A 22043-nucleotide genomic window follows, 5' to 3' on the forward strand; every position below is an offset into this window, starting at 1 on the left:
AAGAGGAGTTTGCTTGCTTGTGATATCTGCTCATGCCATCTCACACTGGATTTAAAGTGGTATCCTGAAGGAAAGAAGAATTTTTTTTTTAAAGGGATGTTTTATGAATTCCAAAGAAACCTCAGAGCTTTCTGAATCCTAAATGTGTGCTGTTGGTAAAGCTCACAGAGCTTATATTATCCTTCCATGGAAAGAGATGCCCATGTGAAGTCCTTCCCTTGTGGTTTTCTGAGTGTGCGTACTGTGTGCTGCTGGAAAGGAGACAGGGATGTGGCCTTTTTCCTTACCAGCCTTCAGGTCTGTAATGTAATGCAGCTTGTGATATTCTGACCAGTGGTGCCAAAACTTTGTGTCACAGTGCTCCTGTTGATGAGGTTCCACCAGGTGAATGAGCCTGTCTAGCAGCAAAAGGGACAAGCCTGTCTTCGCTCTTTGCTCCTGTTCATATGGTCCTCTTTACTGTTACCATAAATCAGCTGTGATGTGGCTGATTCCTCATTAGGCTGATTCAAGTCACTACATCAGCACCCCCCGGCTGAGTTTTCTGCTGATTTAGTGAGCTGAATCAGATCACCAAAAGCTTAAGTAATCACCAGACTGAGCCCAAGGGGAAAAGGAGAATACATGTGATGACTGTAGAGGTGAGTGGAGCCACTACTTCTGGAATCAGTGAATGCTTAAATCAGCTGAACCAAATAAAATTTTTCCTTTGAGGAAGATAGTTCCTGGAGTGCTATTTCAAGGCCAGAGCAACACAGATTCTCTCTCTCTTTCTCTTTTCTATTAATAAAACACAATTGAACTGGAAAAAGAGTTTTAGAGAGAGAATTGTTACAGAACATACAATGTATCGCCTTAAATTGCATCCGTTGATTATTTCTGTCTTTCAGTAAAAACTAAATAATTTGGTTTTCCTCTTTCTTTACCTTTCACGTGTTAAATGCATTAGGAGAAAAGTTGCAGAAGAGTAATTTTTTTGTGTATTTCTGATAAATTCCAGAAACGTGGAAGGTTTGAGGTCCCCAATGATCCTTGTGATTTAGTTCTTGACCATTTCCATGAGTGAAAGGATCATTTTCTTCACTAAAGCTGTGGAAGAGGTGGATGAGAAGTGAGGAAAGGATTCATAAAGAACTTGGCTGTAAGGAGATGAGAAAGCATGTTTTTTCAAAGGAGAACAGGGAAAATAGTCTGTTTGCACACAACAGCATGTGCAGAGAATAAAACTGAGAACAGAAAGAGAAATGGAGATGGAGAAGGGCGTAAGGACTAGGAGACCCATGTGAGAAAAGTACACAAGGAAAATGTAGCAGAAAGAGTAGGTGGGAGCATACTTCTGTAGAGCTTTGTGTTGAATGCTAATATGCCTACAAGTTCATACTAATTGCTGCTTATCTCTAGGTTTGATAGCTGTGGGGGTGGGATAAATGAACAAGCCAGATTTGCTTTCTGAATTTTGTTTCCTGCTTTTTAGTATTTTCTCAGCAGCGGGTTATGGTTGCTGTTAGGTTTGAGAGAGCTGCTGCTTGAGGGGAAGCAGCTGGCTGCTGTGGGTTGCCACAGTTCCCAGATGCAGTGCCTCACCGCTTTCCTCTGGCTCAAAAGCTGGAGTGGGAGGATGACAGAGCATTCACTGTTGAAGGGAAGTGTCTGTGTCTGCGTGTGACTTCAGTAGCTGAGAGTGACATTCCTGAGCTTTGTCGCAAAGAGAAATGGCACTGGGGACAATAAGGGAATTTTTAGTTTTTCATTAAAATCTCTGCAGACTGCAAAATGGGGTTTCTGTTTTCTTTTCTGTGGCATGGAAATAAAATCTTCTAAAATGTCTTCTGGGGAGGAAAAAAGTGGAGAAGATGCAGGCATTCAGGATCTTGGTGCTTTTGGCATTTGCCTCAGGTCCAGGAGACCAAGATTCATGGCCATTGTTCAAAATGTCAGAGCGAATGAATTTTTATAAACTAACAAGGAAGAGGGGAAAGCCCCTCATTGAAAACTCCATGGTGAATTGGGGTACCCATGAGTATGGTGGCACTGATGGGTCTTGAAGAACTTGCTTAAATCCTCTTTTGGATTTCAAAGCAGTGTGCTGGATTTTATAAATGATAGCAAAAGCCCCACCTCTGTTTCTGCATTAGTGTAAGTACACCCTGCCAGACAGGACAGATAGGTGAGATGAAAAGAATTAGTTAGTACTGAGATTAAATTTCAAAGAAAACATTGGTCATTTTACTTTCATTAGCTGAAGATGAGATACAGTATTCTCTAATGTGATGAGGAATTTTTTCAATTATTATTTTTTAGCTAGATTTCTGAAGAAAATGAGACCAATGAGATCACACTGTTTGTTTCCCTCTCAAACGCTTCTGAATCCACTGACCAAATTCGATCAAATTCCTTAGAATGTTCCTGGAGGGAGTCCAAGTAAAACATTAGGAGCACCCTGACAGCAAAAAGTACTGCCACGTAAGCTTAACTGTTACTACACCAGAGAGACTCCATGAGAAGGTAGGAAGGTGTTGCTTGTGGGAGCAGTTGCAATCAGAGGCTGCAGCTTAGCCACTGTTAAAAGATGTAAAGGACATCTGTAGGCTCCACTTATCCTGCTGACCATGGAGGGACTTGTTATGGAATTTCCTTCAGCAGCTGGTTAGGTAGTCAAATAAAGGTATAGCGTCAGAGATGAGTCTGTGCAAATATCGCTGCAGTTGCTCTCGCCCTAGGGAGTCTTTGCCAGGCAGGTTTTACCCTTTTGTCATGAGGCTTATGATGAGATTGAGTTTCTGTGAAGATCTTTCTGTGTTTGTGTCTCTGCCACAGAGAGAATGACTCTTGTTTGCATCTTCAGTGGGAATTGATAATATCAATAAACCGAACTGATACTTGACTCCAACCTCACCTTTCCCTCTTTCAGCTGTATCTTCATCTGGCGTCTGAGCTCAGAGATGACCATCAACATGCGGCAGCGACTGTCTGACATGAAGCAGAGAGGGAAGCAGGCAGAAAAGTCTCCTCCACGCAAGACAGCTGGACTCATGAGGTGAGCAGAGTAGACTGAGGTGTCTGGCCTTGTAGGGTTTAATGTGAAAAGTGTGGCACTGAGATTCAACTGTAAGGTTTCTGCTGTCTTCACTAATAGTGTCCTCCAAAAGTTCTCTTGCTCTTCTGTTGGATTTGCCATGGTTTTTGTGCTCCCCTTCTTTGGATATAGAAGCCTGACTTTGATTTTCCAGTCAGAAGTGTTGCTTAGCTGATTGCAGTGTGTATGCGGTGCCCTTTGTGTCTTAATTTAGTTTACTGATGTGGTCAGAAACTTTAATAAGCAGTTTGCCTAGCAGTACTGAGGCTGGTACACAGCATCCCACCAGGGAAGCCTTGCTCCTTCATCAGGAAGCCTTGCTCCATCATCAATAGGATCTAGGCTGAATGCAATTTAAAGGCTATTCTCTGCAGTCAGTACTGAAGTATCCCTGTGAGCTGTATGAGTTTACCATGTTGATCATAATTCTGAAAGAGTCCTTACAGTTGTGCTGTTTCTTTGTTAACTGTTTTCTGGAGGCTTTGAGAAAGGTCACCTAAAAATAATTATAATATAAATAATAAATATAAAAATAATTTCCATGGGAAAATTTCTTAGTGGCTAAATCATATTTTTATATTTTGCTCAGTAAACAGCATATCTAAAAACAAACTACCACAGCCAACAAACTGAATAGATCTAAATTTATCTAGTGACCTTTCTATAAAAAGAGGTGCTTAAATGCAGACCCTGTTCTTAAACAGAACAAGAGCGACGGGGAATTATGGATTATCAGTGTAATGTATTTGGGTTTTCTGTAGTTGTTAAGTAGCTGAGACTAATTTGACTGTAAGCAATGCAGGAGAGTCCTGACCAAGCTGATGTGGGATCAAAATGAGGAAAAAAGGATAGACGCAGATTTTTGATACTATGTCCCAGGGTTTTCCTCCTCCAAGTAACTACAAATTGAGTTCTGGATATAAAAATGCCAGAGCATTGGAAGACTTACCGCACTGGTTGTTGTATTGAGTATCACAAGGACCTTCCCACTCCCTTCGGGAGCAAGTAATGTTGAAACAAGTCTGTCTGCATAGTTTCATTTAGGAAAGTCTTGATCTGCTCATTCTTGAAACAAGTCTTGTCTAATAAGTGCTTTCAGTAATGATGCTGGGAGAACTCCGGAAACCTTTTTTCTAGCCAAAATTCTGGAGCTGTCAAGCAATGTGCTTTTTATAGCAGACTCTCTGTTATTCCAGCAGCTGCAGCCTTACCCTACTGAGGCTCAGCCTGTGACAGATAATCCCAGTCCTCTTCCGCATTAGGTGATACTTGTTTCCGTCACAGACGCTTGCTGAAGGGCGGTGTTAGTGCCACGCCAAGCCCAGCACTTTATTAAACTTGTTTGGTAACCTCTTTGCAAGCCTGGAATCTACTTGTTTGGTCAGCTTTGAAAGCTTGTTTTCAGTTTTGATCGACTGCCGTGATCACTGGAGATCAGCAAAGACATAACTCCAGAGCATTTTGGATTGGGACTGAATATGGAGGAAGAGCCTATTGGACCAGCATTACTGAGGTGGGAGAAGGAAAACTAATGAACTTGAGTAAGGCTGGTTTTCTAGATGCCCTGAACCTGTTCTGGTTGTGTTTCCAAGGTCTGTCTGTGTAGGTTGCAGTGGAGAGTTGAGTTGCACCTCATAGTTTAAAACTGTTGTCTCAAAAGTACTCACAGGAGTATAAGGCAACTACCTACCTGGCAATATGTCATTTGCTCTACTAGATTTTCTCTAGAACAGTATTGCTAGAATTTGAGAGTGAAAGTAATGCATTCTGCTAGTTCCATAGTATGAGTATATGACAGGATGGGTAATCGAAACAATACTGGGGAAACAGAACTGAGCTGAGGAGGCAGTGGGGAGCTGAAGATTTCCAGTTTGGAACAGTGCTGTCTCTATCCAGCTGCAACTGGCAGGGCAGGGATTGGCCCAGGTGAATAACATCTGGAGTGTAAACACACAGAAGATGCCTTTCTGGGTCAAACCAGTGCTCCACGATGCCCGGTATTCTTCCTGTGACAGTGACAATGGAAGATGCTGCTTAGTGAGACACTGTGTGAACGTTGCTATATGAACCTTTGTGATCCGTTTGCCTCATGCTTAATTGTTATATTAGGGACTCTGCCTGTTCCCTTCAGTATTTGGTCATGGACTCATTGCCTGCTGAATTTGTATAAACCCTTCTTGAACTGTTAATATTGTCTGCCTCTGCAACCTCCTTTGGCGACAAGTTCCAGGAGTTCACTGCTCTCTGTGGAAAGAAGGACTTTTTTTGTCTCTGTTAAACGACACTCCCACTAGTTTCATTGAAAGCTCTCTGCTTCTGAATATTGTGAGCTTTGGTGAACTATCCTTCTGCGTCAGCCATCTGTCGTCCCCATATTTTTGTAAACCTTTATCATAACCTCTCTCCATCCAGTCTTCTCTCCAAACTGAAGAGTCCCAGCCTTTTCAGTCCCTCCAAAAACTAAAGAGACTAAAGTTTCTCCTCTGAAGGATTTCTCTGACTCACATTTATGGAACATTGGATTATTTTGGAACTAATCTGACCTGTACGACCCAGAGTTCTCCAGAGTGCCCCTGAGAGCCTTTCAGTTCTGCCTCTGGTTGTGATAATTGCAGATGTGTGCTTTTCTCTCATCTGCCGAACATGAGGAGCTTTGGTTGTTTGGGATAATAGAACTTGTACTCAGCTGATATTGCTGGTCCATTTTGGTTTTGAGGCATTTATATTTTCAGAGAAGGAACCATGTAAGGGCCTTTTAATAGGGTTTTGGTTTTGATCCAAGTATGCATTTATTGTTTAGAAAAGCTTGTCTCAAATTTTGGAAGAGAAGTTTTAAATTTATTTTACTGTGGAATGTTTGCAGGGCTTATAGTCATGTTTTAGCTGAGCATTTATATTTTTTATTTTAATTTTTAAAGTAACTTTTTCTGTGACTTTTATTGGAACTCTAGTATAAATAGGAGAAGATAGAAATATTATCCAAGTTAAATTGTCTAAAACTTATATATGTATGCCGAAGAAGTACTATGTGCTGTCAGGTATATTTGGAAAGAAGAGCTCCTTATCATATTCTCAGTGAGGCTTTGGTCCGGTCCATGAAAGCTGTGCAGTTTCCAGGGCTCAGAATGGGGCAGGCTTTTGACGCCAGATCTGAAGAGGTGCCTGAGTCTCTGCTGAACGACTGCAATCATAACACCAGGAAAACTCTGAAATCAGTGGCACTGTGGTCTTTCTGTGGGGATAAGTGGGGTAACTTTCTTTTTAAAACCCTTAGGCATTTGTGGGGGTGGGGGTGGGAGAGGCAGTCTGCTAGTCATCCCTACCACATAGGTTGTTACAGTTTCATAAATATGCCCCTAGAGCTGAGGGTTTAAGTAGCACAAGATCAGAGTGGGAATGCTGACGGCATACCTCTTTAAATGGATAGTTGCCATTCTTGCCTGTTTTGTTTTGTTCTAAGGAAAGAAAGAAGGGTTGAATTCAGGACATGCAAAAGAATACAGAGTACCTAATATCAGATGTCTTAATTTTAGAACTCAGTAAAGACATATGGCACTGTTAAGACTATATATGTGTCCTGAAGACTTTCTAACTGAAGGTCCTTCCCTGCCATTGATCCTATACGGCAGACCCTTCAGAAACTAGGAGGTGAAGTGCAACTGATGCTCTGCCCGTCTGTACAGAACAAGACTCAGGCATGATAGTAGAATGAGATAGTTCCTCAGCAAAGGATGACGACAACAGCAAGGACAATTAAAATCCTTGCTCTAAGTGAGTCACATGTATCATGACAATTGGACATGTCTGTACATGCTCTTCTGGAATAGCTACTCTGAAAACATTCATTCTGGTATAATGATGTTTTGTTGGGGTTTGGCTGAACCCACTCTCAGTAGGAATTCAGCAAAACCCAAAAGTCTTACTCCTTCGCTTTCAAAATGCTCTTGTGTAGTGCTTATTTGGAAGCAGGTCCTGTGCTTGAAACCTCACCCTACATTACTCTGACTTCTATCTAAACATGAACAAAAACTGAGGAAGAGTGTTGGGGAGATGTGTGCAACAGAAAGACTTAGGAGAAAATCTGAAGAACATAGAGGAAGGCAGGGAAAGAACAGAGAAAGTAGTGAAGTCCAAACTGAGGGATCGACTTCCTCAAGCACAAAAGTTAAAACTCTCAAGACTTTATGAATGTAGGTTCCATTTTCAGGAGTATCTCAGTTTCAAGTCAGTGGGTCTAAGATCTTTTGAAAACCCCATTGAGTTATCTCCATTCAAGTCACAGGACTGTGTGTCTGAAAAGCATATTTGAGTTGTAAAAAGGAGGACGTGGAAGGGGCACATGAATTTTTCTGGGATAATGCAAGATACCCTTACATTTGTATCAGACACATGTGACTTCATAATTTGTTTGGCACTTTCTGTGAAGTATGAAAACCCATCCATCTGACTTCCAAAATATGTTTTGCATTCTCTTACTCATCTCCTTTGAGGATATTAGAACATGCTTTCCCCCTCCCCCATACTAATTTTGTCAGTCACCATCTGACGGACAGAGGCCATCTTTCTGATATAAACCACATTGATAGCAATCCTCCCTTCTCCATTTATGCCAATGACAGTACATGAAGGAGTTTGGCAAACAAATAATCTTACCTTGCCATATCACTTCATCATAGTGAGGTATTCAACCAGTTAGATGTTAAAATATCTAATAATCCAACCCATCTTCCTCAATAAACTCTTCAAACAACCATTAAGAATACGAACAGAAGGATGCTATCAAGGTTACTGATACAAAGTTAATATTGCTTACCATATACAAATGTAATGCGCCTCATAGGATGAGACATGGCATAACCTTAAGTGTACTGTGGTGCTTGAATTTTGTTGAGATTCCCCTGCTTAGACACAAGAACCTGAGAGTGACAAGACGGACACAGGAGACAGTAGAAAAGATGAAGAGACTGACAAATGTCAAAAGTAGATGAGGACAGCCAACATGAAACTGTTTCACTGGAGGACTTTGCAGACTGCAGTCAGTTTCACTCTTTTTTTGTGAGAAAACATTAAAATATCTTAACTAATTCTTACCATGTTTCAATACTTCCTGCTATCTGTCAGCTGCAGGAGAAGTTGTTTCCTGGCCAGGCTGCTCTGTATTTGGTGGATGAGCTATTTTTATTTCATGAATAACGCTTGGCACTCAACACCCACTGGTGATATCCTATAAATGTCCCTAATGATAAGTTTGGCACTCTAGCTCAAGGCCATGGAGTGGGCACTACTCAAATTTATTTGTTAGAGGTTCTTCATTTGTTCAATTATTGTCCAAAGTGGATTAGTTCATTTAGTTCTATTGACTGAAGGGGTGAAGGGACAAAGGGGAAGAGTTGAAGAAAGAGGGAAGACAGAGTTTGGTGTTGGTAAGTGTTCTTGATTGGTATTAGGGAATTCTGTGCTGGGAGTGCCTCTGAGGTCTGTATGGGAACACCTGTCTGATCTACTTTGGTTAAAGATCTGCCCAAAATAGGTTTTACATTATTCCTTGTGCCTTAAGGCTAAAAAAGGCAGCACGGTGCTCTTAGGGTGTGTGGGCTGTGCCTTCGGGTCTGTGTGTGTAATCCTTGGTATGAACCTGTCTCTTATGTGATAATTTGCCATATACACAGTTGCTATCAAACAGGGAGTATCTCTGTGACATTTTTGATGTGTAAAACAGTTCCAGAGAGGAAATGCTTAAGGGTGGGAAAAATATTTGTCTTTCAGATATGCTCTACCATCTTGATCTTATCAATTGGCAGGGCCTGAAATGGAAGGCCACATTTCATTCCATTAGACCTTCTTGGTCTCGTTTGCTTCTGTTTTGATTTCTGTCATCCTTCCACACATAGGAGACAATTGCTGTGGCAGACTCTACACACCTTTGTGCAGGCTTTAACTTGCCCTGTTTCTCAGAGATGGGTTTTGCTAGAGTGAGGGCTGCTTGGGAGAGTTGAGGCAGCCTGCTGAGTGTGGATGGAGAGAAAGTGGAGAACTGCCTGGTGTAAGGATTGAAATGGTGGGCAATTTTTGAGGTAGACCATAATACTCCTTCCAATTCCTGCCTCCTAGGCATGAGTCCATCTCTGCCCTGTCCTCTGTGCCTGCACTCTCATCAGACAGCGACAAGGATGGTGAAGACGAAGGGAATGATGAAGATGAGTTACGTGGGCTGCAGTCTTTCCGTATTCAGTCCAACTGTAACACAGAGAGAGACTCAGGTATAAATGGGAGAGGGGCATGGGCAGAGGTGGAGAAAAATGGCATGAATGTGAAGAAGGGAGAAGATGAGAGACACTGGCTTAGGGATAACAAGATATAGGCAGGAAGAGAAAGATCAAGACAGAAACAGATGGATTGACACCAATGGGTAATGTGAGTTGCCCATTCCTGCATCTGAAGAGGGGTATGTTTTGGAGTTCTCTGATTAGAAATCCACTTGTTAAATTGCCAAGTTTCTTGCTCGTTCCAGCTGGCCAAACAAATTTTGAATTAGTGTCTTGCACTTGGGTCTACAAGCTATTAGAAGTCCGCAGAAGTCAAAAGAGATCTGACGGAGGATTCTAGAGATGTCTGATAAAATTTACAGTAGAGATTGCCATTACTAATCTGGTTTTACCACAGATGCTACAGTGTATCGGTGCAAGGTTTTTTCCCAAGCCTTTGGTGGGCCACGGCCCTGTGGCAAGTGTTCTGCAATAGGTCTGCTGAGTCAGTGAAAATCTTACATAGAACAGTACGTCTCCATTAAAATTTTGATACAACGATTTGGTAGTCTATGGGAAAGCATGCGTTAGCAGTGATCTGCTGGTTCAAAAGGTGTAGGAATGCTGCCTTTGAGGAAAGATGAGGTAAGAGGTCTTTAAAAAGCTGGACTGCTGGTCAAGGATGTCAACTAGGTATGTATCTTTTTCCCTTTCCAGATCCAGACCTTACTCTATCAAGAAGCCTTTCCCATTGGGAAATGAGGAGGGTGAGTTTCTAAACTTTCAAACTGTATTTCTTGTCATAGGGAAACTGGAAAGGAAATTCTCATGGAGATTAAAAACTTCATTTGCACTCGTAGGAAAGGTGCAGCTGCGGTGGGAAACCATTGAGAAGCCTCTCTGTGAAAAATGACTTGGAGATGGCAAAATAGAGCCTAGTTTGAGACAGTTTCACTTGGGATTTTTACATTAGTATCTTTTCATCAGATGTTATGCTTTTGCCCCTTCATTTCTGGCCTGAATCTCATCTGGTGCTGAAGCTGATCATATACTTGGATACAAGTGAAGCATTTAAATGTTCAGTTATTCAAGAAGCAGCAACAAAGTATCATCCTTGCTTGATGCTTTATGATTAAGGGAGGAATTTTAAGCTCTCTCACAGACAGCTTTGGGGCTTTTATGGACAGGTACATAAATGTTTTTTTCCATGGGTCTTGTGTTTTCTCTCCTGTTTTTCCATCAGCAGAACTCAGTCCCTAAGACTGTCTGTCTTTCAATTTCCTTCAGGCCAAAGAGATAGCGGCAATCCAGTGCTCAGAGGCACCGATGAACAAGATGCCCCGACAACGTGGGCGCTGGTCCCAGCCAACCAGCAACATAGAGATGACTGTGAAATCCATGCTTGACTTGCGTCAGTTGGAGTCTTTCTCTGTTTCCCGTTCTCCAAGTCGAGACTCACTGTCTCAAAACAGCACTGGAGATGACAGAGAAGAGCAGGCAGATCTTCCTGTGCACATCAACAAAGTAAGGGCAGTACTACTCTGAGGAGGTGAATCTACTCTGAGTACATATGTCCAGCCTCTGTTTATTATTGCCTACATTTATTACTACTTTATGCTATTCTTTATATCTTTAGAGGTGGCTCTAAACACCTTCTGAGAAACTTGTTTAGATAACTCTTTTGCAGTTTGTACTCCTGCAACATGTGACTCTGCCATCTTATTGTAGAGCATATAAATCTTTATATGGGATAAAGATTTCTTTCCTACAATGGGAAGACCTCATGTTTTCTTTTAGCTCTTTGATTATTTATGACAAAAAGAAGCTGAGAAGCTGAGCTCAAAATTACAGATGTGTACCTGGTTACCTCTTAGCTCCCTCTGCTGGGGTGCAGTTTCTTGACTCCAATAGCCACTGAAATGTGGCTCATATGATGCCCTTAGTTGTGGGCTGTGCTAGATTATTAAGTTCTCTTTAATCTTTGTATCGTGGATCACAGTAAGTAATGTGTCCTCATACCTCAGAAAGCTAATGCCTGTTTTCCAGTTACAGTTGTCCTAGTGCTTAACTTCATTAGAGGTTTTCCTTCCTTCAAAAGTGCGTGACAGAGAAGAGGATTTGACTCGTTGTGTGCGTAAATTAGTGTTTTTTCAGCTGTGGCCCACAGACTTCTCTGACCTATGTCTGATCAGTCTATAAAAGGTAATAGAAGAACCTGCTGCCACATGGCTTACACTCCTGATGTGTGGTTAAAGAGGGATAGGGAGTCCAGTACTTTACCAGAGGATTTTATGGGATTGCAAACAGGAAACAAAATAGGAAATTACAGCCATAGTCCATCAAGTTTAGTAAATAAGGAACAGAAAAGACACAGGAGTGCTGTGTCTTCTGATCGCAGATTTCTGATCATATTCTGTGCTGTAATGCATACTTTCTAGCTCTGCACAGCACTTGCTGACTTCAGGGAAAAACACTAGTAAAATTTAGTTTTCTTTCTTTTTAAACCAGGTTGGCAGTTCAATACCTCCCCAAGATAACCGGACTTGTGTGCGACCCCAAGTGATTCGGCTTGTGTCTTGTGAAGAGGGGATTTTCTCTCAGGAACTGGAACCTTCTGAGAGTGAGGAGTGTGTAATCTACCCTGAGCAAGATGAAATCCATCCCACAGACCCTAGCAGGTTAAAAATAAGCTCTCTGCTGTGCATGGCTTAGATGTTTCTGTTTTAGTTTGCTTGCAGCTTGTGGTTGATGCCAGGCATGTTTAGTTGAGAGTTTTATGCCAGCCTGTTGCTAAAGGAATCTGAAACTAAGAAGGCACCATTAAAATAATCTTTTCTCGGAGGAAACTGCATATTAGCGGCCTCTTCCAAGTTTTTTGTTGAATAAACAACTTTGGAGCAGCCTTTTTGCTTTCTCCCTTATCTGGGTTGGAATAAGCAAGGGAAAACTTGGAAGCTGGAAAACCACTCAACAGTGGCGTACACATAGCAGTGAAATACCTGCCCAGGAGAAATGACAGGACACTATTATTTATGGCATTTTCAAACCTAATTGGGCAAGAATTTAACAAATGTATGTGATGACCCTTTTGTGGGACATAGAATCTATGATTCTATTAAATAGAATGACTTGCATGAGATAGATGGAATTGAAAAGAACACTAGAGACAGTGGAGATGTTTTTTCTTCTGCTGCTGTTTCTTCTGTTTTAGTTTTACCTCACTTAATTTTCTGTTTCATTCTGTGCTCCATTTTTTTCCTTCCCTGAATTTATTCTTCCCCTGCCCTCTTAACCTGATGCTAATAGCTCTTTAATTTCCTCTGTCTTCTCCTGCTCTGTTACAAAGAGTGGGCTGATAGCTTTAGACGGGCTTTTATGCAGAAGTGCATGCCCAAGATTTTGCAACTGAAGCTGCTAGGCTTCTACCGATTTCTCTTTCTTCACCTTTATAATTTTATTATGATAACATTTGGACAGAGCAGACCTGTGTACTGCTCCATTATGTAAGAAAGGGAGGTCCTCTGGTGATGTTGGATACAGACTGGACACATCTCAAAGTATAGAGAGTTTGCAAGCTGCTAGGGGTAATTGCCATTCAGTTCCATTGAATGACTTCTGTATCCTCCCTTGCATTGGAGTACATCTGAAACCAAAGTATTTCATAAAATGGAAGACTGAAGCCCTCAGGCATCAGGCAAAAGAATGGTGCTGGTGTCATTTGACAAAATAAGACTCGTGAAATCACAACCGAAATCAGGAACCGTGTCCTACGATATTGTATTTTTGTACAACATTCTTCAGTAAATTAGTCTTGCTTAAACCCAGAATCTTCTCTATTTTGCAATACTGAAGTTGCCCGAAGAAGCAGGTCATAAACATGGAAAAAGTAGTATATTAGGGCTCAAATCTATGGTGTACTGGAGTTTCTCTCATGCAGGTATAGGCCTGGTTTGAGTCCTTTTTTCATTATGTAGACCTGTACATTTGTTCCTCACCTTTGCTGGAAATCAAGCCAGGGCAGTGCTGTGCTGGTGCCTGGTAATCATGGGAAACTGACAACGCCCAGAAAGTCAGACAGTCCCCTTGAGACTTCACTGTCCAAGCTTAATGAAATGCAAAAAATATACTGTGTAATGATGAGAGAAATCAACTTCTTTTTCTCTTTAAAGCCTTACTTTTGTAATCATAGGTATTACTAACACAGGTAAGGCCTTATTAAAGTTAGAATGTGCTGCTTTGCATGTAAAACAAATATCTCTTCTAGTGCTGTATCTTTCCTGTCTCTCTTGTAGTGAGTTCCAGGTAAAAGCTTTGCCCCATGGGAAGCTAACTAGAGGTTATCACAGTAATGGATGCCCAGACAAACACAGTCCTGACAGTGCCTGCTCTGTAGATTACAGCAGCAGTCGTCTGTCCAGCCCAGACCATCCAAATGAAGGTAAGATGCAAAGACATTATAAATGTATTTATATGTGATGTGGAACACTGCAGAAACTTGCTGGGATGGTTCTATGGCATATTTACCAGTTGCTATCCTAGTCTCTGACACTTGACCCTCTACCTGAGCTGAGCTGAGATCACACTCCTATTAGCCTTGCTAGTATTGCTGTAAAGATTCAGGTGCATTTGAACAGACACTTCAGTGAAGCCACTGTAGAAGCAGGAGTTGGTTAAAGTGCACTTTCCTTGTGTGTCTTTGGTCTTCTTTTACTTTGCTAGGTAAGGAGGCAGGTTTAGTGTTGATTATCCCATAGGCTATGCTGTTCATGGGGTATGGTAGATTAGAGAAATACACTTAATGCTGACTGACTTTTGCTTTAACATTCTAAGTTCAATTTAGCATTGTTGTTGAGTATTTTCTTTTAACCTGGCTAGTGTTACTGTGATTATGCTATTACAGCATTGGGTTTTTTGCCTTTTCCCAGATTCTGAAAGCACTGAGCCTCTAAGTGTAGATGGCATCTCAGACCTGGAGGGAGAGGAAGGAGAGGAGGATGTGGGTCCTAGCATCCCAGAGGGAGAAATCCCAGAGACACCCGATCAGGAAAAGTTCCTCAAGCAGCATTTTGGGACCCTGGGCAGCACAGATGGAAAAGGTACAGCTCTCTGCTTGGTGAGGGGACTTTGTGAGGTCGCTCCAGATCTGTCCCCTGTATAAATCAAATCAGGCTACACGTTCTGCTAGGCTTTCATGGGTGTGTGCATGCAAGGGAGCAAAAATGGGGAATCAGTGTAGAGAGGCCTGAAGAAGAGCAACATCTGTTAACTCCGCTGGTCTATATGTTTGTGTAGATGAGTTTGGGGTCTCTGTCAGTTTGGGGTCTCTGTCAGTTTGGGGTAAGCATTGTCCCTGGCATCCTGAAAAGCCGTTCTCTTGTTCCTGGACTAGTTTTTCCTGTAGTCTATGAATGTATAAACTGTGTGTTCACCGCCCGGCCCCCCCCCCGCCCCCCCATAGGTGACATGTAGTGGCCTCTAGTGGTGTACTAAGGCATAACAAATGTCACAAAAGAAAAGACTGAAATGCTGGGTGGAGGAATAGAATAAGAGGAGACATCAGGGTGGCAAAGGAGCTGGTTAGTCTTTATCGACCAACTCCAGAACAAAGTGTATCTTTTTAGAATTGATAATGATTGCAGGCAGCAATATCTATGCAAGTTGTCTATTTTATTTTTTTTCTTTTTCCTCCTTTGATTGGTTTGTTTTCTGCTTGATGCCAGTGCCTCACAGTCCTACAGGCAGGATAGGACACAAAGAAAGGCGAAAAAGGAGGAGGCGTACCCTTAGGGAAAGGAGCAGTTTAAGGGAGAGTAATCTAAGTAGAACAGAAAAGGCAAAGGCAATGAAATTATTTCTCGGTAGTTTTAACTCAAAAAAAAAAAATCCCCTTGGACATGGGGCAACATTTGATAGTCTCTGTGATAAGAAAATGCATGTGTTAGAATGTTCTGTAACTAAACTGCTTCCTTTTTCTCTCCCCTTTGACCAAAATTTTTAGGTGGCTCATGTAGGAATCTGGAAAGAACTGAAAACCGCAGCATTTCCTCTTGCTTTCTTTCCCAGTCCCCGGCTCTCAGGTATGGCTCTGCTTGTTTTGAGTGTTTCTCAAATCTGTCTGTTTTGGCTAGCGTGAGTTGGTCTTGTGAGAGGCCCTGGGTCAAAATAGTTGAGCAAACTTCTGGCCTTGATGTGCCTAGGCACAGAGAAGTGTTAGCATAGCACCTCGCAGGCTGTTTGCAGACCCTTGTGATTTGGACAGGCTGTCCTGTGTCACTTTAGCTGTTCTATTTCTTCCTAAAGCAACACTGTTGTTTTGTTCTTTTTCCTATTTCAACAATATGCTGAATTGTTTCATGATTAATGCCTTGCTTGATTAAGCTGGAGGAATCGCTAATCATCTAATTTACTCTTCACTGTTTATGCTCTGTTTATTTTTTTGCATTTCATTCAGCTTGGACAATGAAAGTAGGCTTGTCAACTTTTCCTTTGTTTCAAAATTCTTTCTTATTCAGCTTTGTTTCTCAGTCCCATGCCTTGACAGGGTGCTCTGGTGTCTCATGCAAAGCCCCATGGGGATATTATTCTTCAAAAAAACCCTCAACCCTAAAGCACCCCAAAAGGCCTCTCCAAGCTGTTTCTTTTGTTGTTTAAAAAAAAAATCCCAACAAAACAAAAACAAAGAAACAACAACAACAAAAAAGAACAAAAAATGATGTAATTACTTTCATTGATTTGGTTTCATAAACGTTTAAAACAAACAAATACTCCTGAATTCCTCTAAAATGACACCCTGAAATCTCAGCTCAAATTAATTTCCTTGTATAGGACTGAGCAGATTTGCATGCAACTTCTATGGTTTACCAGCTGTGTCTAGATTCACCATGTTAGGGAAATTTTTTTGTCATTGCTGTATTCGGCTGCTGTTGCTGCTGTCGGGAATGCCTCAGTCTGTCTCTTGTGTTGGGACTGTATGTTTGGGAAGAAAGCTAGTAGTTAGTTATTGTGTAAGCTTCTGGAGAGTTGCAATGGTGAGTGAAGGAAGCCACTGGGGCTCTAGAGATGTAACAAGAGAGGTGGTTTTAGATTATGAAAAACTCTGGGCTTTTAATCCGTTCAGCTGTGCAAACATGCCAGATTGAAAGTTGCCTCCTTTCCGAAGTAAGCCCACTGTGCTTGTCTGAAGTGGAGAGGAAGAGGAAATTAGGCTTTCCTCTTGAGGATACTGACCAGCTTTCCTAGTAATTGTGCTTTCATAATGTTAGGAAAGTATAATTACTTTCTTTTAGAGTATCTTAGAATTGAAAATATTTCATTGTTAGTAAGGTGAGCTGAGAGAAAAGACCTGACCTGACTTTGCCCAGTCCTCCCTCTGCCTGGAATTTTTCCTTCTCTTTTTCCTTCACCTTTTACAGTGTCCCCTCTGGAAACAGTGACCCAATGCTATCTGTGATTGCGCAGCCTAAGGTCAAGTGCCTGAAGACTAGTGCTTCCACGGATGAGTAGAATGAAATGTTAACAGCTTAGGGCATTTTTGACTGAAGTCCAGACAGGGAAGGGCTCTTTATCCCAGAGAAACTGGCTTAATGTGTGTACCTGTTTGTCCAGGGCAATGTATTTACTTGTTTTAACTGGGATTTCTTTATTGTGTTCTCTAGACGATTGTCACTCTCTTCGTCAAATCTGATACTGGATTCAAAGCCCATCGAGCCACCAACTCAGACCAATCGGTTTACACCAGACCTGTTGAAAAATGGCAGCAGCCATCCTGGTGATGCATTGGAGAACAGTCAATTCCTGGAGAGTGTAAATTCAAATCGGGCTGTTTATGTCCAGAAAAGGCGCAGATCAGCTTTGGAGGCCAGCAGAGTTGGTATGGCTTCTGGACAGGTTATTGCATCCTTTCCAGAAAGCCCTGTGAATGCAGTGATGAGAAAGGCGCAGTCAGTTCACGACCTGGTTCATGAGGGTAAGGACATGGGTTGGAATAATGGTATAAGCCTGAGAATGAAATGGGCAGATTTGAGCTTGAGTAGAGAATTAAATTAAGCTTATGTCTTTCTGCATTCTGAGCTACAGGCTTTGCATGTATTCTAACTCTTAGCCTGTCAAGGGAAACTATTTTTAATTTGTAATGCAAATGCTGGTCTCCTAATCATCAGTCTCTGATATTTGTCTGGCAGCTGTGGGAGGAGCAATGCCAAGGGTGAAATGAACTGCCTGCAAATAAATTCTTTTGCTGCGGGTGGTTGCTCCAGGCCAAGACTGAAGCTCCCCAGGGTGGGGAGGAGAGAAAGAGGGAAGGACAAGACAGTAAGAGCGAGCTTACTGTATCCATGCACTCTTTGTGAAAGAATTCAATTTTTTGAACAATCAATTCATGAGCCATTAATAAGCATTCAGTTTGTTTTTTAAAAAAGTTAAACCTTATCACTGCAACATGATATTGTAAGTTTTTTCCTGCTTCCTCTGGCCTCTCAGTTAATGGTAGTGGTGGTCTGAGGTCTTCTGGCCTGTGCTTTAAGAACAAGTCTCTCTCATCACGTAAGCAGCAGTGTGTGAGCAGGATGAGGGATGAGCAAAAAACAAAGCTGTTGAGGCTTGGTGATATTAACCTGAAGTAATGGTTCTGTAGACCTCTCCCATGGGCTGAATAGAGGCACATAGGCTGGAGCAGCTCTGTTACTTTCCGATTTTGAAATGTGCTGCAGGCTCTTTTCTATTTTTGGTATGTTTATCTGTTTAATTTTCACAGATAAGGGTCCTGGAGTGATATCCTCTGCCAAGCAGCGTCCTCAGACTCTTTTGGTGGTTGAGAAGGATCCCAGACCTAACAATTGCAGGGTGTTATCAGCCAGTATGTTGAAGATGGATGGATCTGGTGCTCTGCTGGCCAAAGATGTCAGGGCTGCAAAACCAAAGTCCTACATGAACCCCACAACCAGCTTCCGGGCTAAGATGTCAAGGAGCATATCTGTAGGGGAAAATCTGTACCTTGGTTACTCCACCGAAATGCTGACTGATGGGAGGACTAGCCCTCCAGTGGCAGAGAAGACACAGTTTAATTCCACAGCAGATGCTGAGAAGATTAAGCTACCAGTGAAAGAAAACGTTCCTGTGAAGCCAGCACTTCAGCCAGTTGTAAACTGCTCATCTCCCAAGTCCTTCCACAGCAAGTTGGCATCATCAAACCGAGCACATCTGATTCTTGACATTCCCAAGCCATTGCCTGATAGACCCACGCTGGCCTCCTTCTCACCCACTACCAAAACAAAAACCCTGCTTGAGCCACAGTCTCCACAGTCACCTGCTGGAGCCTGTAAAAAGAAACCCTCTTTTCCTGAGGTCCGAGCCTCCAAGAGGGAGAATCAAACTGCTGGATCTCTGGTTCCTGGTAAAGAGATCCCAACAGGACTTGCTAAGGAGAGCCCAGTGGAGAGTCCAGTCTCAAGGACAGGTTGCCAGGATGAGCAAGGGGTCACTAATCCAAAACTGAGGGAGTTGTCAGAGGGCCAGCACATAAGGTCTCCTGGGGGCGCACTGCCCAGGGGCAGGGAGAGGATCACCGGCATCGCCTGTGTGCTAGACAACCAACCTGGACTTTGCCCACTAGACCCCATCAGGCCGAGGTCTCCTACATCTATAACTGCCTCGGCACAGGTCTCAGGTGTGCATGGATACCCATCTCTTATCTTCCCCCTTCTGTCTCCTGTCTTTGTGAACCGCCTCACGATCCCATCACATTTCTTTACGTCCAGCTTCTGGCCTGTCTCGTCCTGTCTGCACCTGTCTCGTTCCATAAGCCATCCCCTCAATGGTGAGACACTTATTCAACCTGACATCTTTTTCTCAGTCTTTAATTTTCATTTCCTCTGGGTCTTACGTCTGAAGGTCCTTTTTAGCTGAATGTTTTTCGTAGACTTCAGCAGTTCGTGGTTTTAGTCCTACAATTACCTGTAGGGACTCAGACCTCTTTCTGGTCAGTGCTAAAAGCTGACATGCTGGGAATCCCTCTGAGTGTGTGTGGGTTACATCCCCCATGCCCCGCTCAGAGCATGTCTGACCAGCAGATGAAGGTGGAGGTCAACATGTGCTAGCTGGACCTAGCAAGCACAGATAATAGTGACAGCAAATTATGCCAGGCAGCTCAAGCTTTACTTTGTTGGTGTGCAGGGTCTAGAAGGGTTTGCACATGGTTTTCTTGTGTGAGATGAGGCTTGACCAAGTTGAGTTCCTTGCTTTGTAATCACCTGTGAGAGTGAGAAAAATCTCTGCTGCTGTCACTCTGCTTTGAGGACGCGTCTGCAAACTGGGTATGGAATGCACATGCAGGCCTAGCTTTTGGGTTTGAGCATAAAGAACGTGGATTAAGTTTTGAATTATCTCTAGTTTGGAGAAAAAACTGTGAGGTGAGAAACTGTTTTACCTGCTGAAAACAGCTCTTAGATCTCTTACAGAACCTGGTTTAAGGTACTTCAATCAACTGAAAACCAGCAGGTAACTTCAAATGGAAGCAAAAATCCTGTCCTCCAAGGCAGGAAAACCTCCAGTGGCAGAGAAGACTGTGTCTGTTTAGTCCGACAGCATTTGAGGTTTTTCTTTTGTGCCATGACTTGAAAGGAAATGTGCCTTCCTGAAATACTCGACTGAGTTGTGCAGTAGGAAGTAGAATGTTAACCACTGCACTGATACCTTGTACCTTCAGGGGGCTATACGGTACACAGTTTCTAATCTCTTTTGCTATGTTGTTCTTATTCATATCTGAGAAGAGACACCTCTGTAATCCTCTAATCAGTTACTTTCTGTGGTGCCAGGCTGCTCCACCGTTTGTCACAACGGTTAAGCGCAATATTTCTGCACCAAAGCATTGCAGAGGGATAATCTGGTTTTGATGCACTGCTATTTTTCTTTCTGCATTTCTAAAGAGATCGAACACCCTAAGATTGAAGCAGTCTTACGTAAAACATGAAACGTGGTGTTTTGTGTGAGGGACCCACTGTTCTGATACCATTGGGTAGCTGCTCTGTAGAATAGCAAGGGTGTCTGAAACTTTCAGACCCTACCCCCACAGAGGTGATGCTTCCTTCAACAGCAGATGCAGCGTGGAGCTGTGGAACCACATCCTACAGCAGAGAAGTAACAGTCCAGTTGTCTGTACTCTTCAGGCTGAGTCTTCTCTTCTTCACTTGGGAATCAAGCTACATATCACATGGTTTTGGTTAGTTGTTTGTAGAATTAGCAAAGATGGTGCAGAGAAAGAGCAATTTTTTTGCAGCAGTGATTAATTTTTTTTATTTGAAAGTGGCTCCCAGTACATAGCATGCCCTGACAGGATCCTCACATCCTTTAGTGAGTTAGGATGATTATCACAGTGAATCCCCAATTATTTTTTTTTCTTAGCAGACAGTTGTCAGCCTTTAGCTTCTTGCAGACCATGTTTCCTAAATTTTTAGTGGTAGATGCTGGAAAAGCTGTTTAGAGCCAAGTTGGCTATTGTCGTGAACAATTTACTGTGGCTTCTGTGGATATTAGTGTGGCAGTTTAGATTAGAACTGTAGGATTGACAGAGACCTCTTCTGCTTCTGACTGGCTCTGTGACTTTGGATTTCCACTTACTTTTTCTGTTCTTCCATTTTCCTGCCTGTATAACAGCTGCAGATAAAGGCACTTAATTGTTTTGTTAAAGCATGTTGACATCTACAGTTAAAATGCTGTAGATGTGCTTAATACTGTTGCTGTGTTTAATATTCTCTGCTGGTTTCTAAGAGCTCTGCTCTGCACACCCAAGAGGCAGAAAATGCCTGCTACTCAAGCATTTATGTTATGTTTGTGACCTTTCTCCAGACCAGCAGCTCACAGAGCTGGAGACCAGCATAAAAAGCATGATCAGAGGAGAAATCCTGAAATGATCATGAGAAGAAACAGCTGGGTTTGAAACAAAAAGAGGGGAGGAGAGGGACAGCAAGGAAAAAAAAAAAGGCAAGACTCTTGGACTGCACTGAAGCAACTATGTTCAAACTCTACAAGGCTGGGTGATTTGGGAACAAAAATGCAGATGGAAGGATTTGTTCATGCCCCTTTGTTCTTCTAGATGTGTTTGTTTATGTATAAATAGATGTTTTTCGAGCTGTATTTGTTTATACATCATCTAGATGTATTCATAAAATTAGCTAAGGTCCCCTCCAGCATCTTCAAAGATGACCTTAGAATTGCAGAAATAATAGTGCTAATGTGACCAAGTTTTGTTTTTAGGTAATTAAAGGAAGTTGAATGGCCTTTGTCCAGGCCTTTGCAAACTGAAGATAACTGCACATTGTGTGTGTGTCTATGTCTTTGTTCGTGGTTCATGTCTAACTCATGAAAGTGTTTATTTCATTAAAACATTGCAGGCCTTCAACTCTGATGCTTTGGAGATAATATCTGGTGGGGGCACGCAGAAGATGGTGTCCTTCAGTTGCTTGCTTTTATTTTTCGTTTTCAAATTAGGGTGTATTAGCAGTGCGTATCCTGGGTTGCTCAGAAACGTGATTCTGTTGTGACTGAGTTTGTTTGCCAACACTCCTCTGGACCTCAGTCCTCAGTCGAGAACACTAATAATTTAGTATAATCCTTCATCCTCAGCACTTAGTTATACGCTGTTCAGAAGGATATGTGAAGGGGGAGCATTTAGATTTCTGACTAGGTGGAGGCTAATTAGAGGCACCTCACATCAATCTCTTTTGCCA

The 22043-nt window shown here is 42.3% G+C and overlaps 1 protein-coding gene across 3 annotated transcripts in view; it reads left to right on the top strand.

The window, feature by feature from the left end:
* The window catches only part of MAPKBP1 (mitogen-activated protein kinase binding protein 1), a 99429-nt gene that overhangs the window by 74938 nt on the left and 2448 nt on the right, over positions 1-22043 (top strand). For 2 of the 3 annotated variants that reach the window (XM_086612774.1, XM_086612773.1), the window contains 10 exons: positions 2912-3037; positions 9188-9336; positions 10039-10088; positions 10609-10845; positions 11830-11999; positions 13614-13759; positions 14247-14417; positions 15320-15398; positions 16977-17287; positions 18074-18985. In XM_086612774.1, the coding sequence (XP_086468900.1) occupies positions 2912-3037; positions 9188-9336; positions 10039-10088; positions 10609-10845; positions 11830-11999; positions 13614-13759; positions 14247-14417; positions 15320-15398; positions 16977-17287; positions 18074-18985 (2351 nt within the window). Of the gene's footprint in view, positions 1-2911; positions 3038-9187; positions 9337-10038; positions 10089-10608; positions 10846-11829; positions 12000-13613; positions 13760-14246; positions 14418-15319; positions 15399-16976; positions 17288-18073; positions 19136-22043 lie in introns of all 3 variants that reach the window. The other variant, XM_086612772.1, reaches the window with a different exon arrangement.

Source organism: Tauraco erythrolophus, chromosome 6 (assembly GCF_009769465.1).
Source record: "Tauraco erythrolophus isolate bTauEry1 chromosome 6, bTauEry1.pri, whole genome shotgun sequence".
Taxonomy (NCBI): Eukaryota; Metazoa; Chordata; class Aves; order Musophagiformes; family Musophagidae; genus Tauraco; species Tauraco erythrolophus.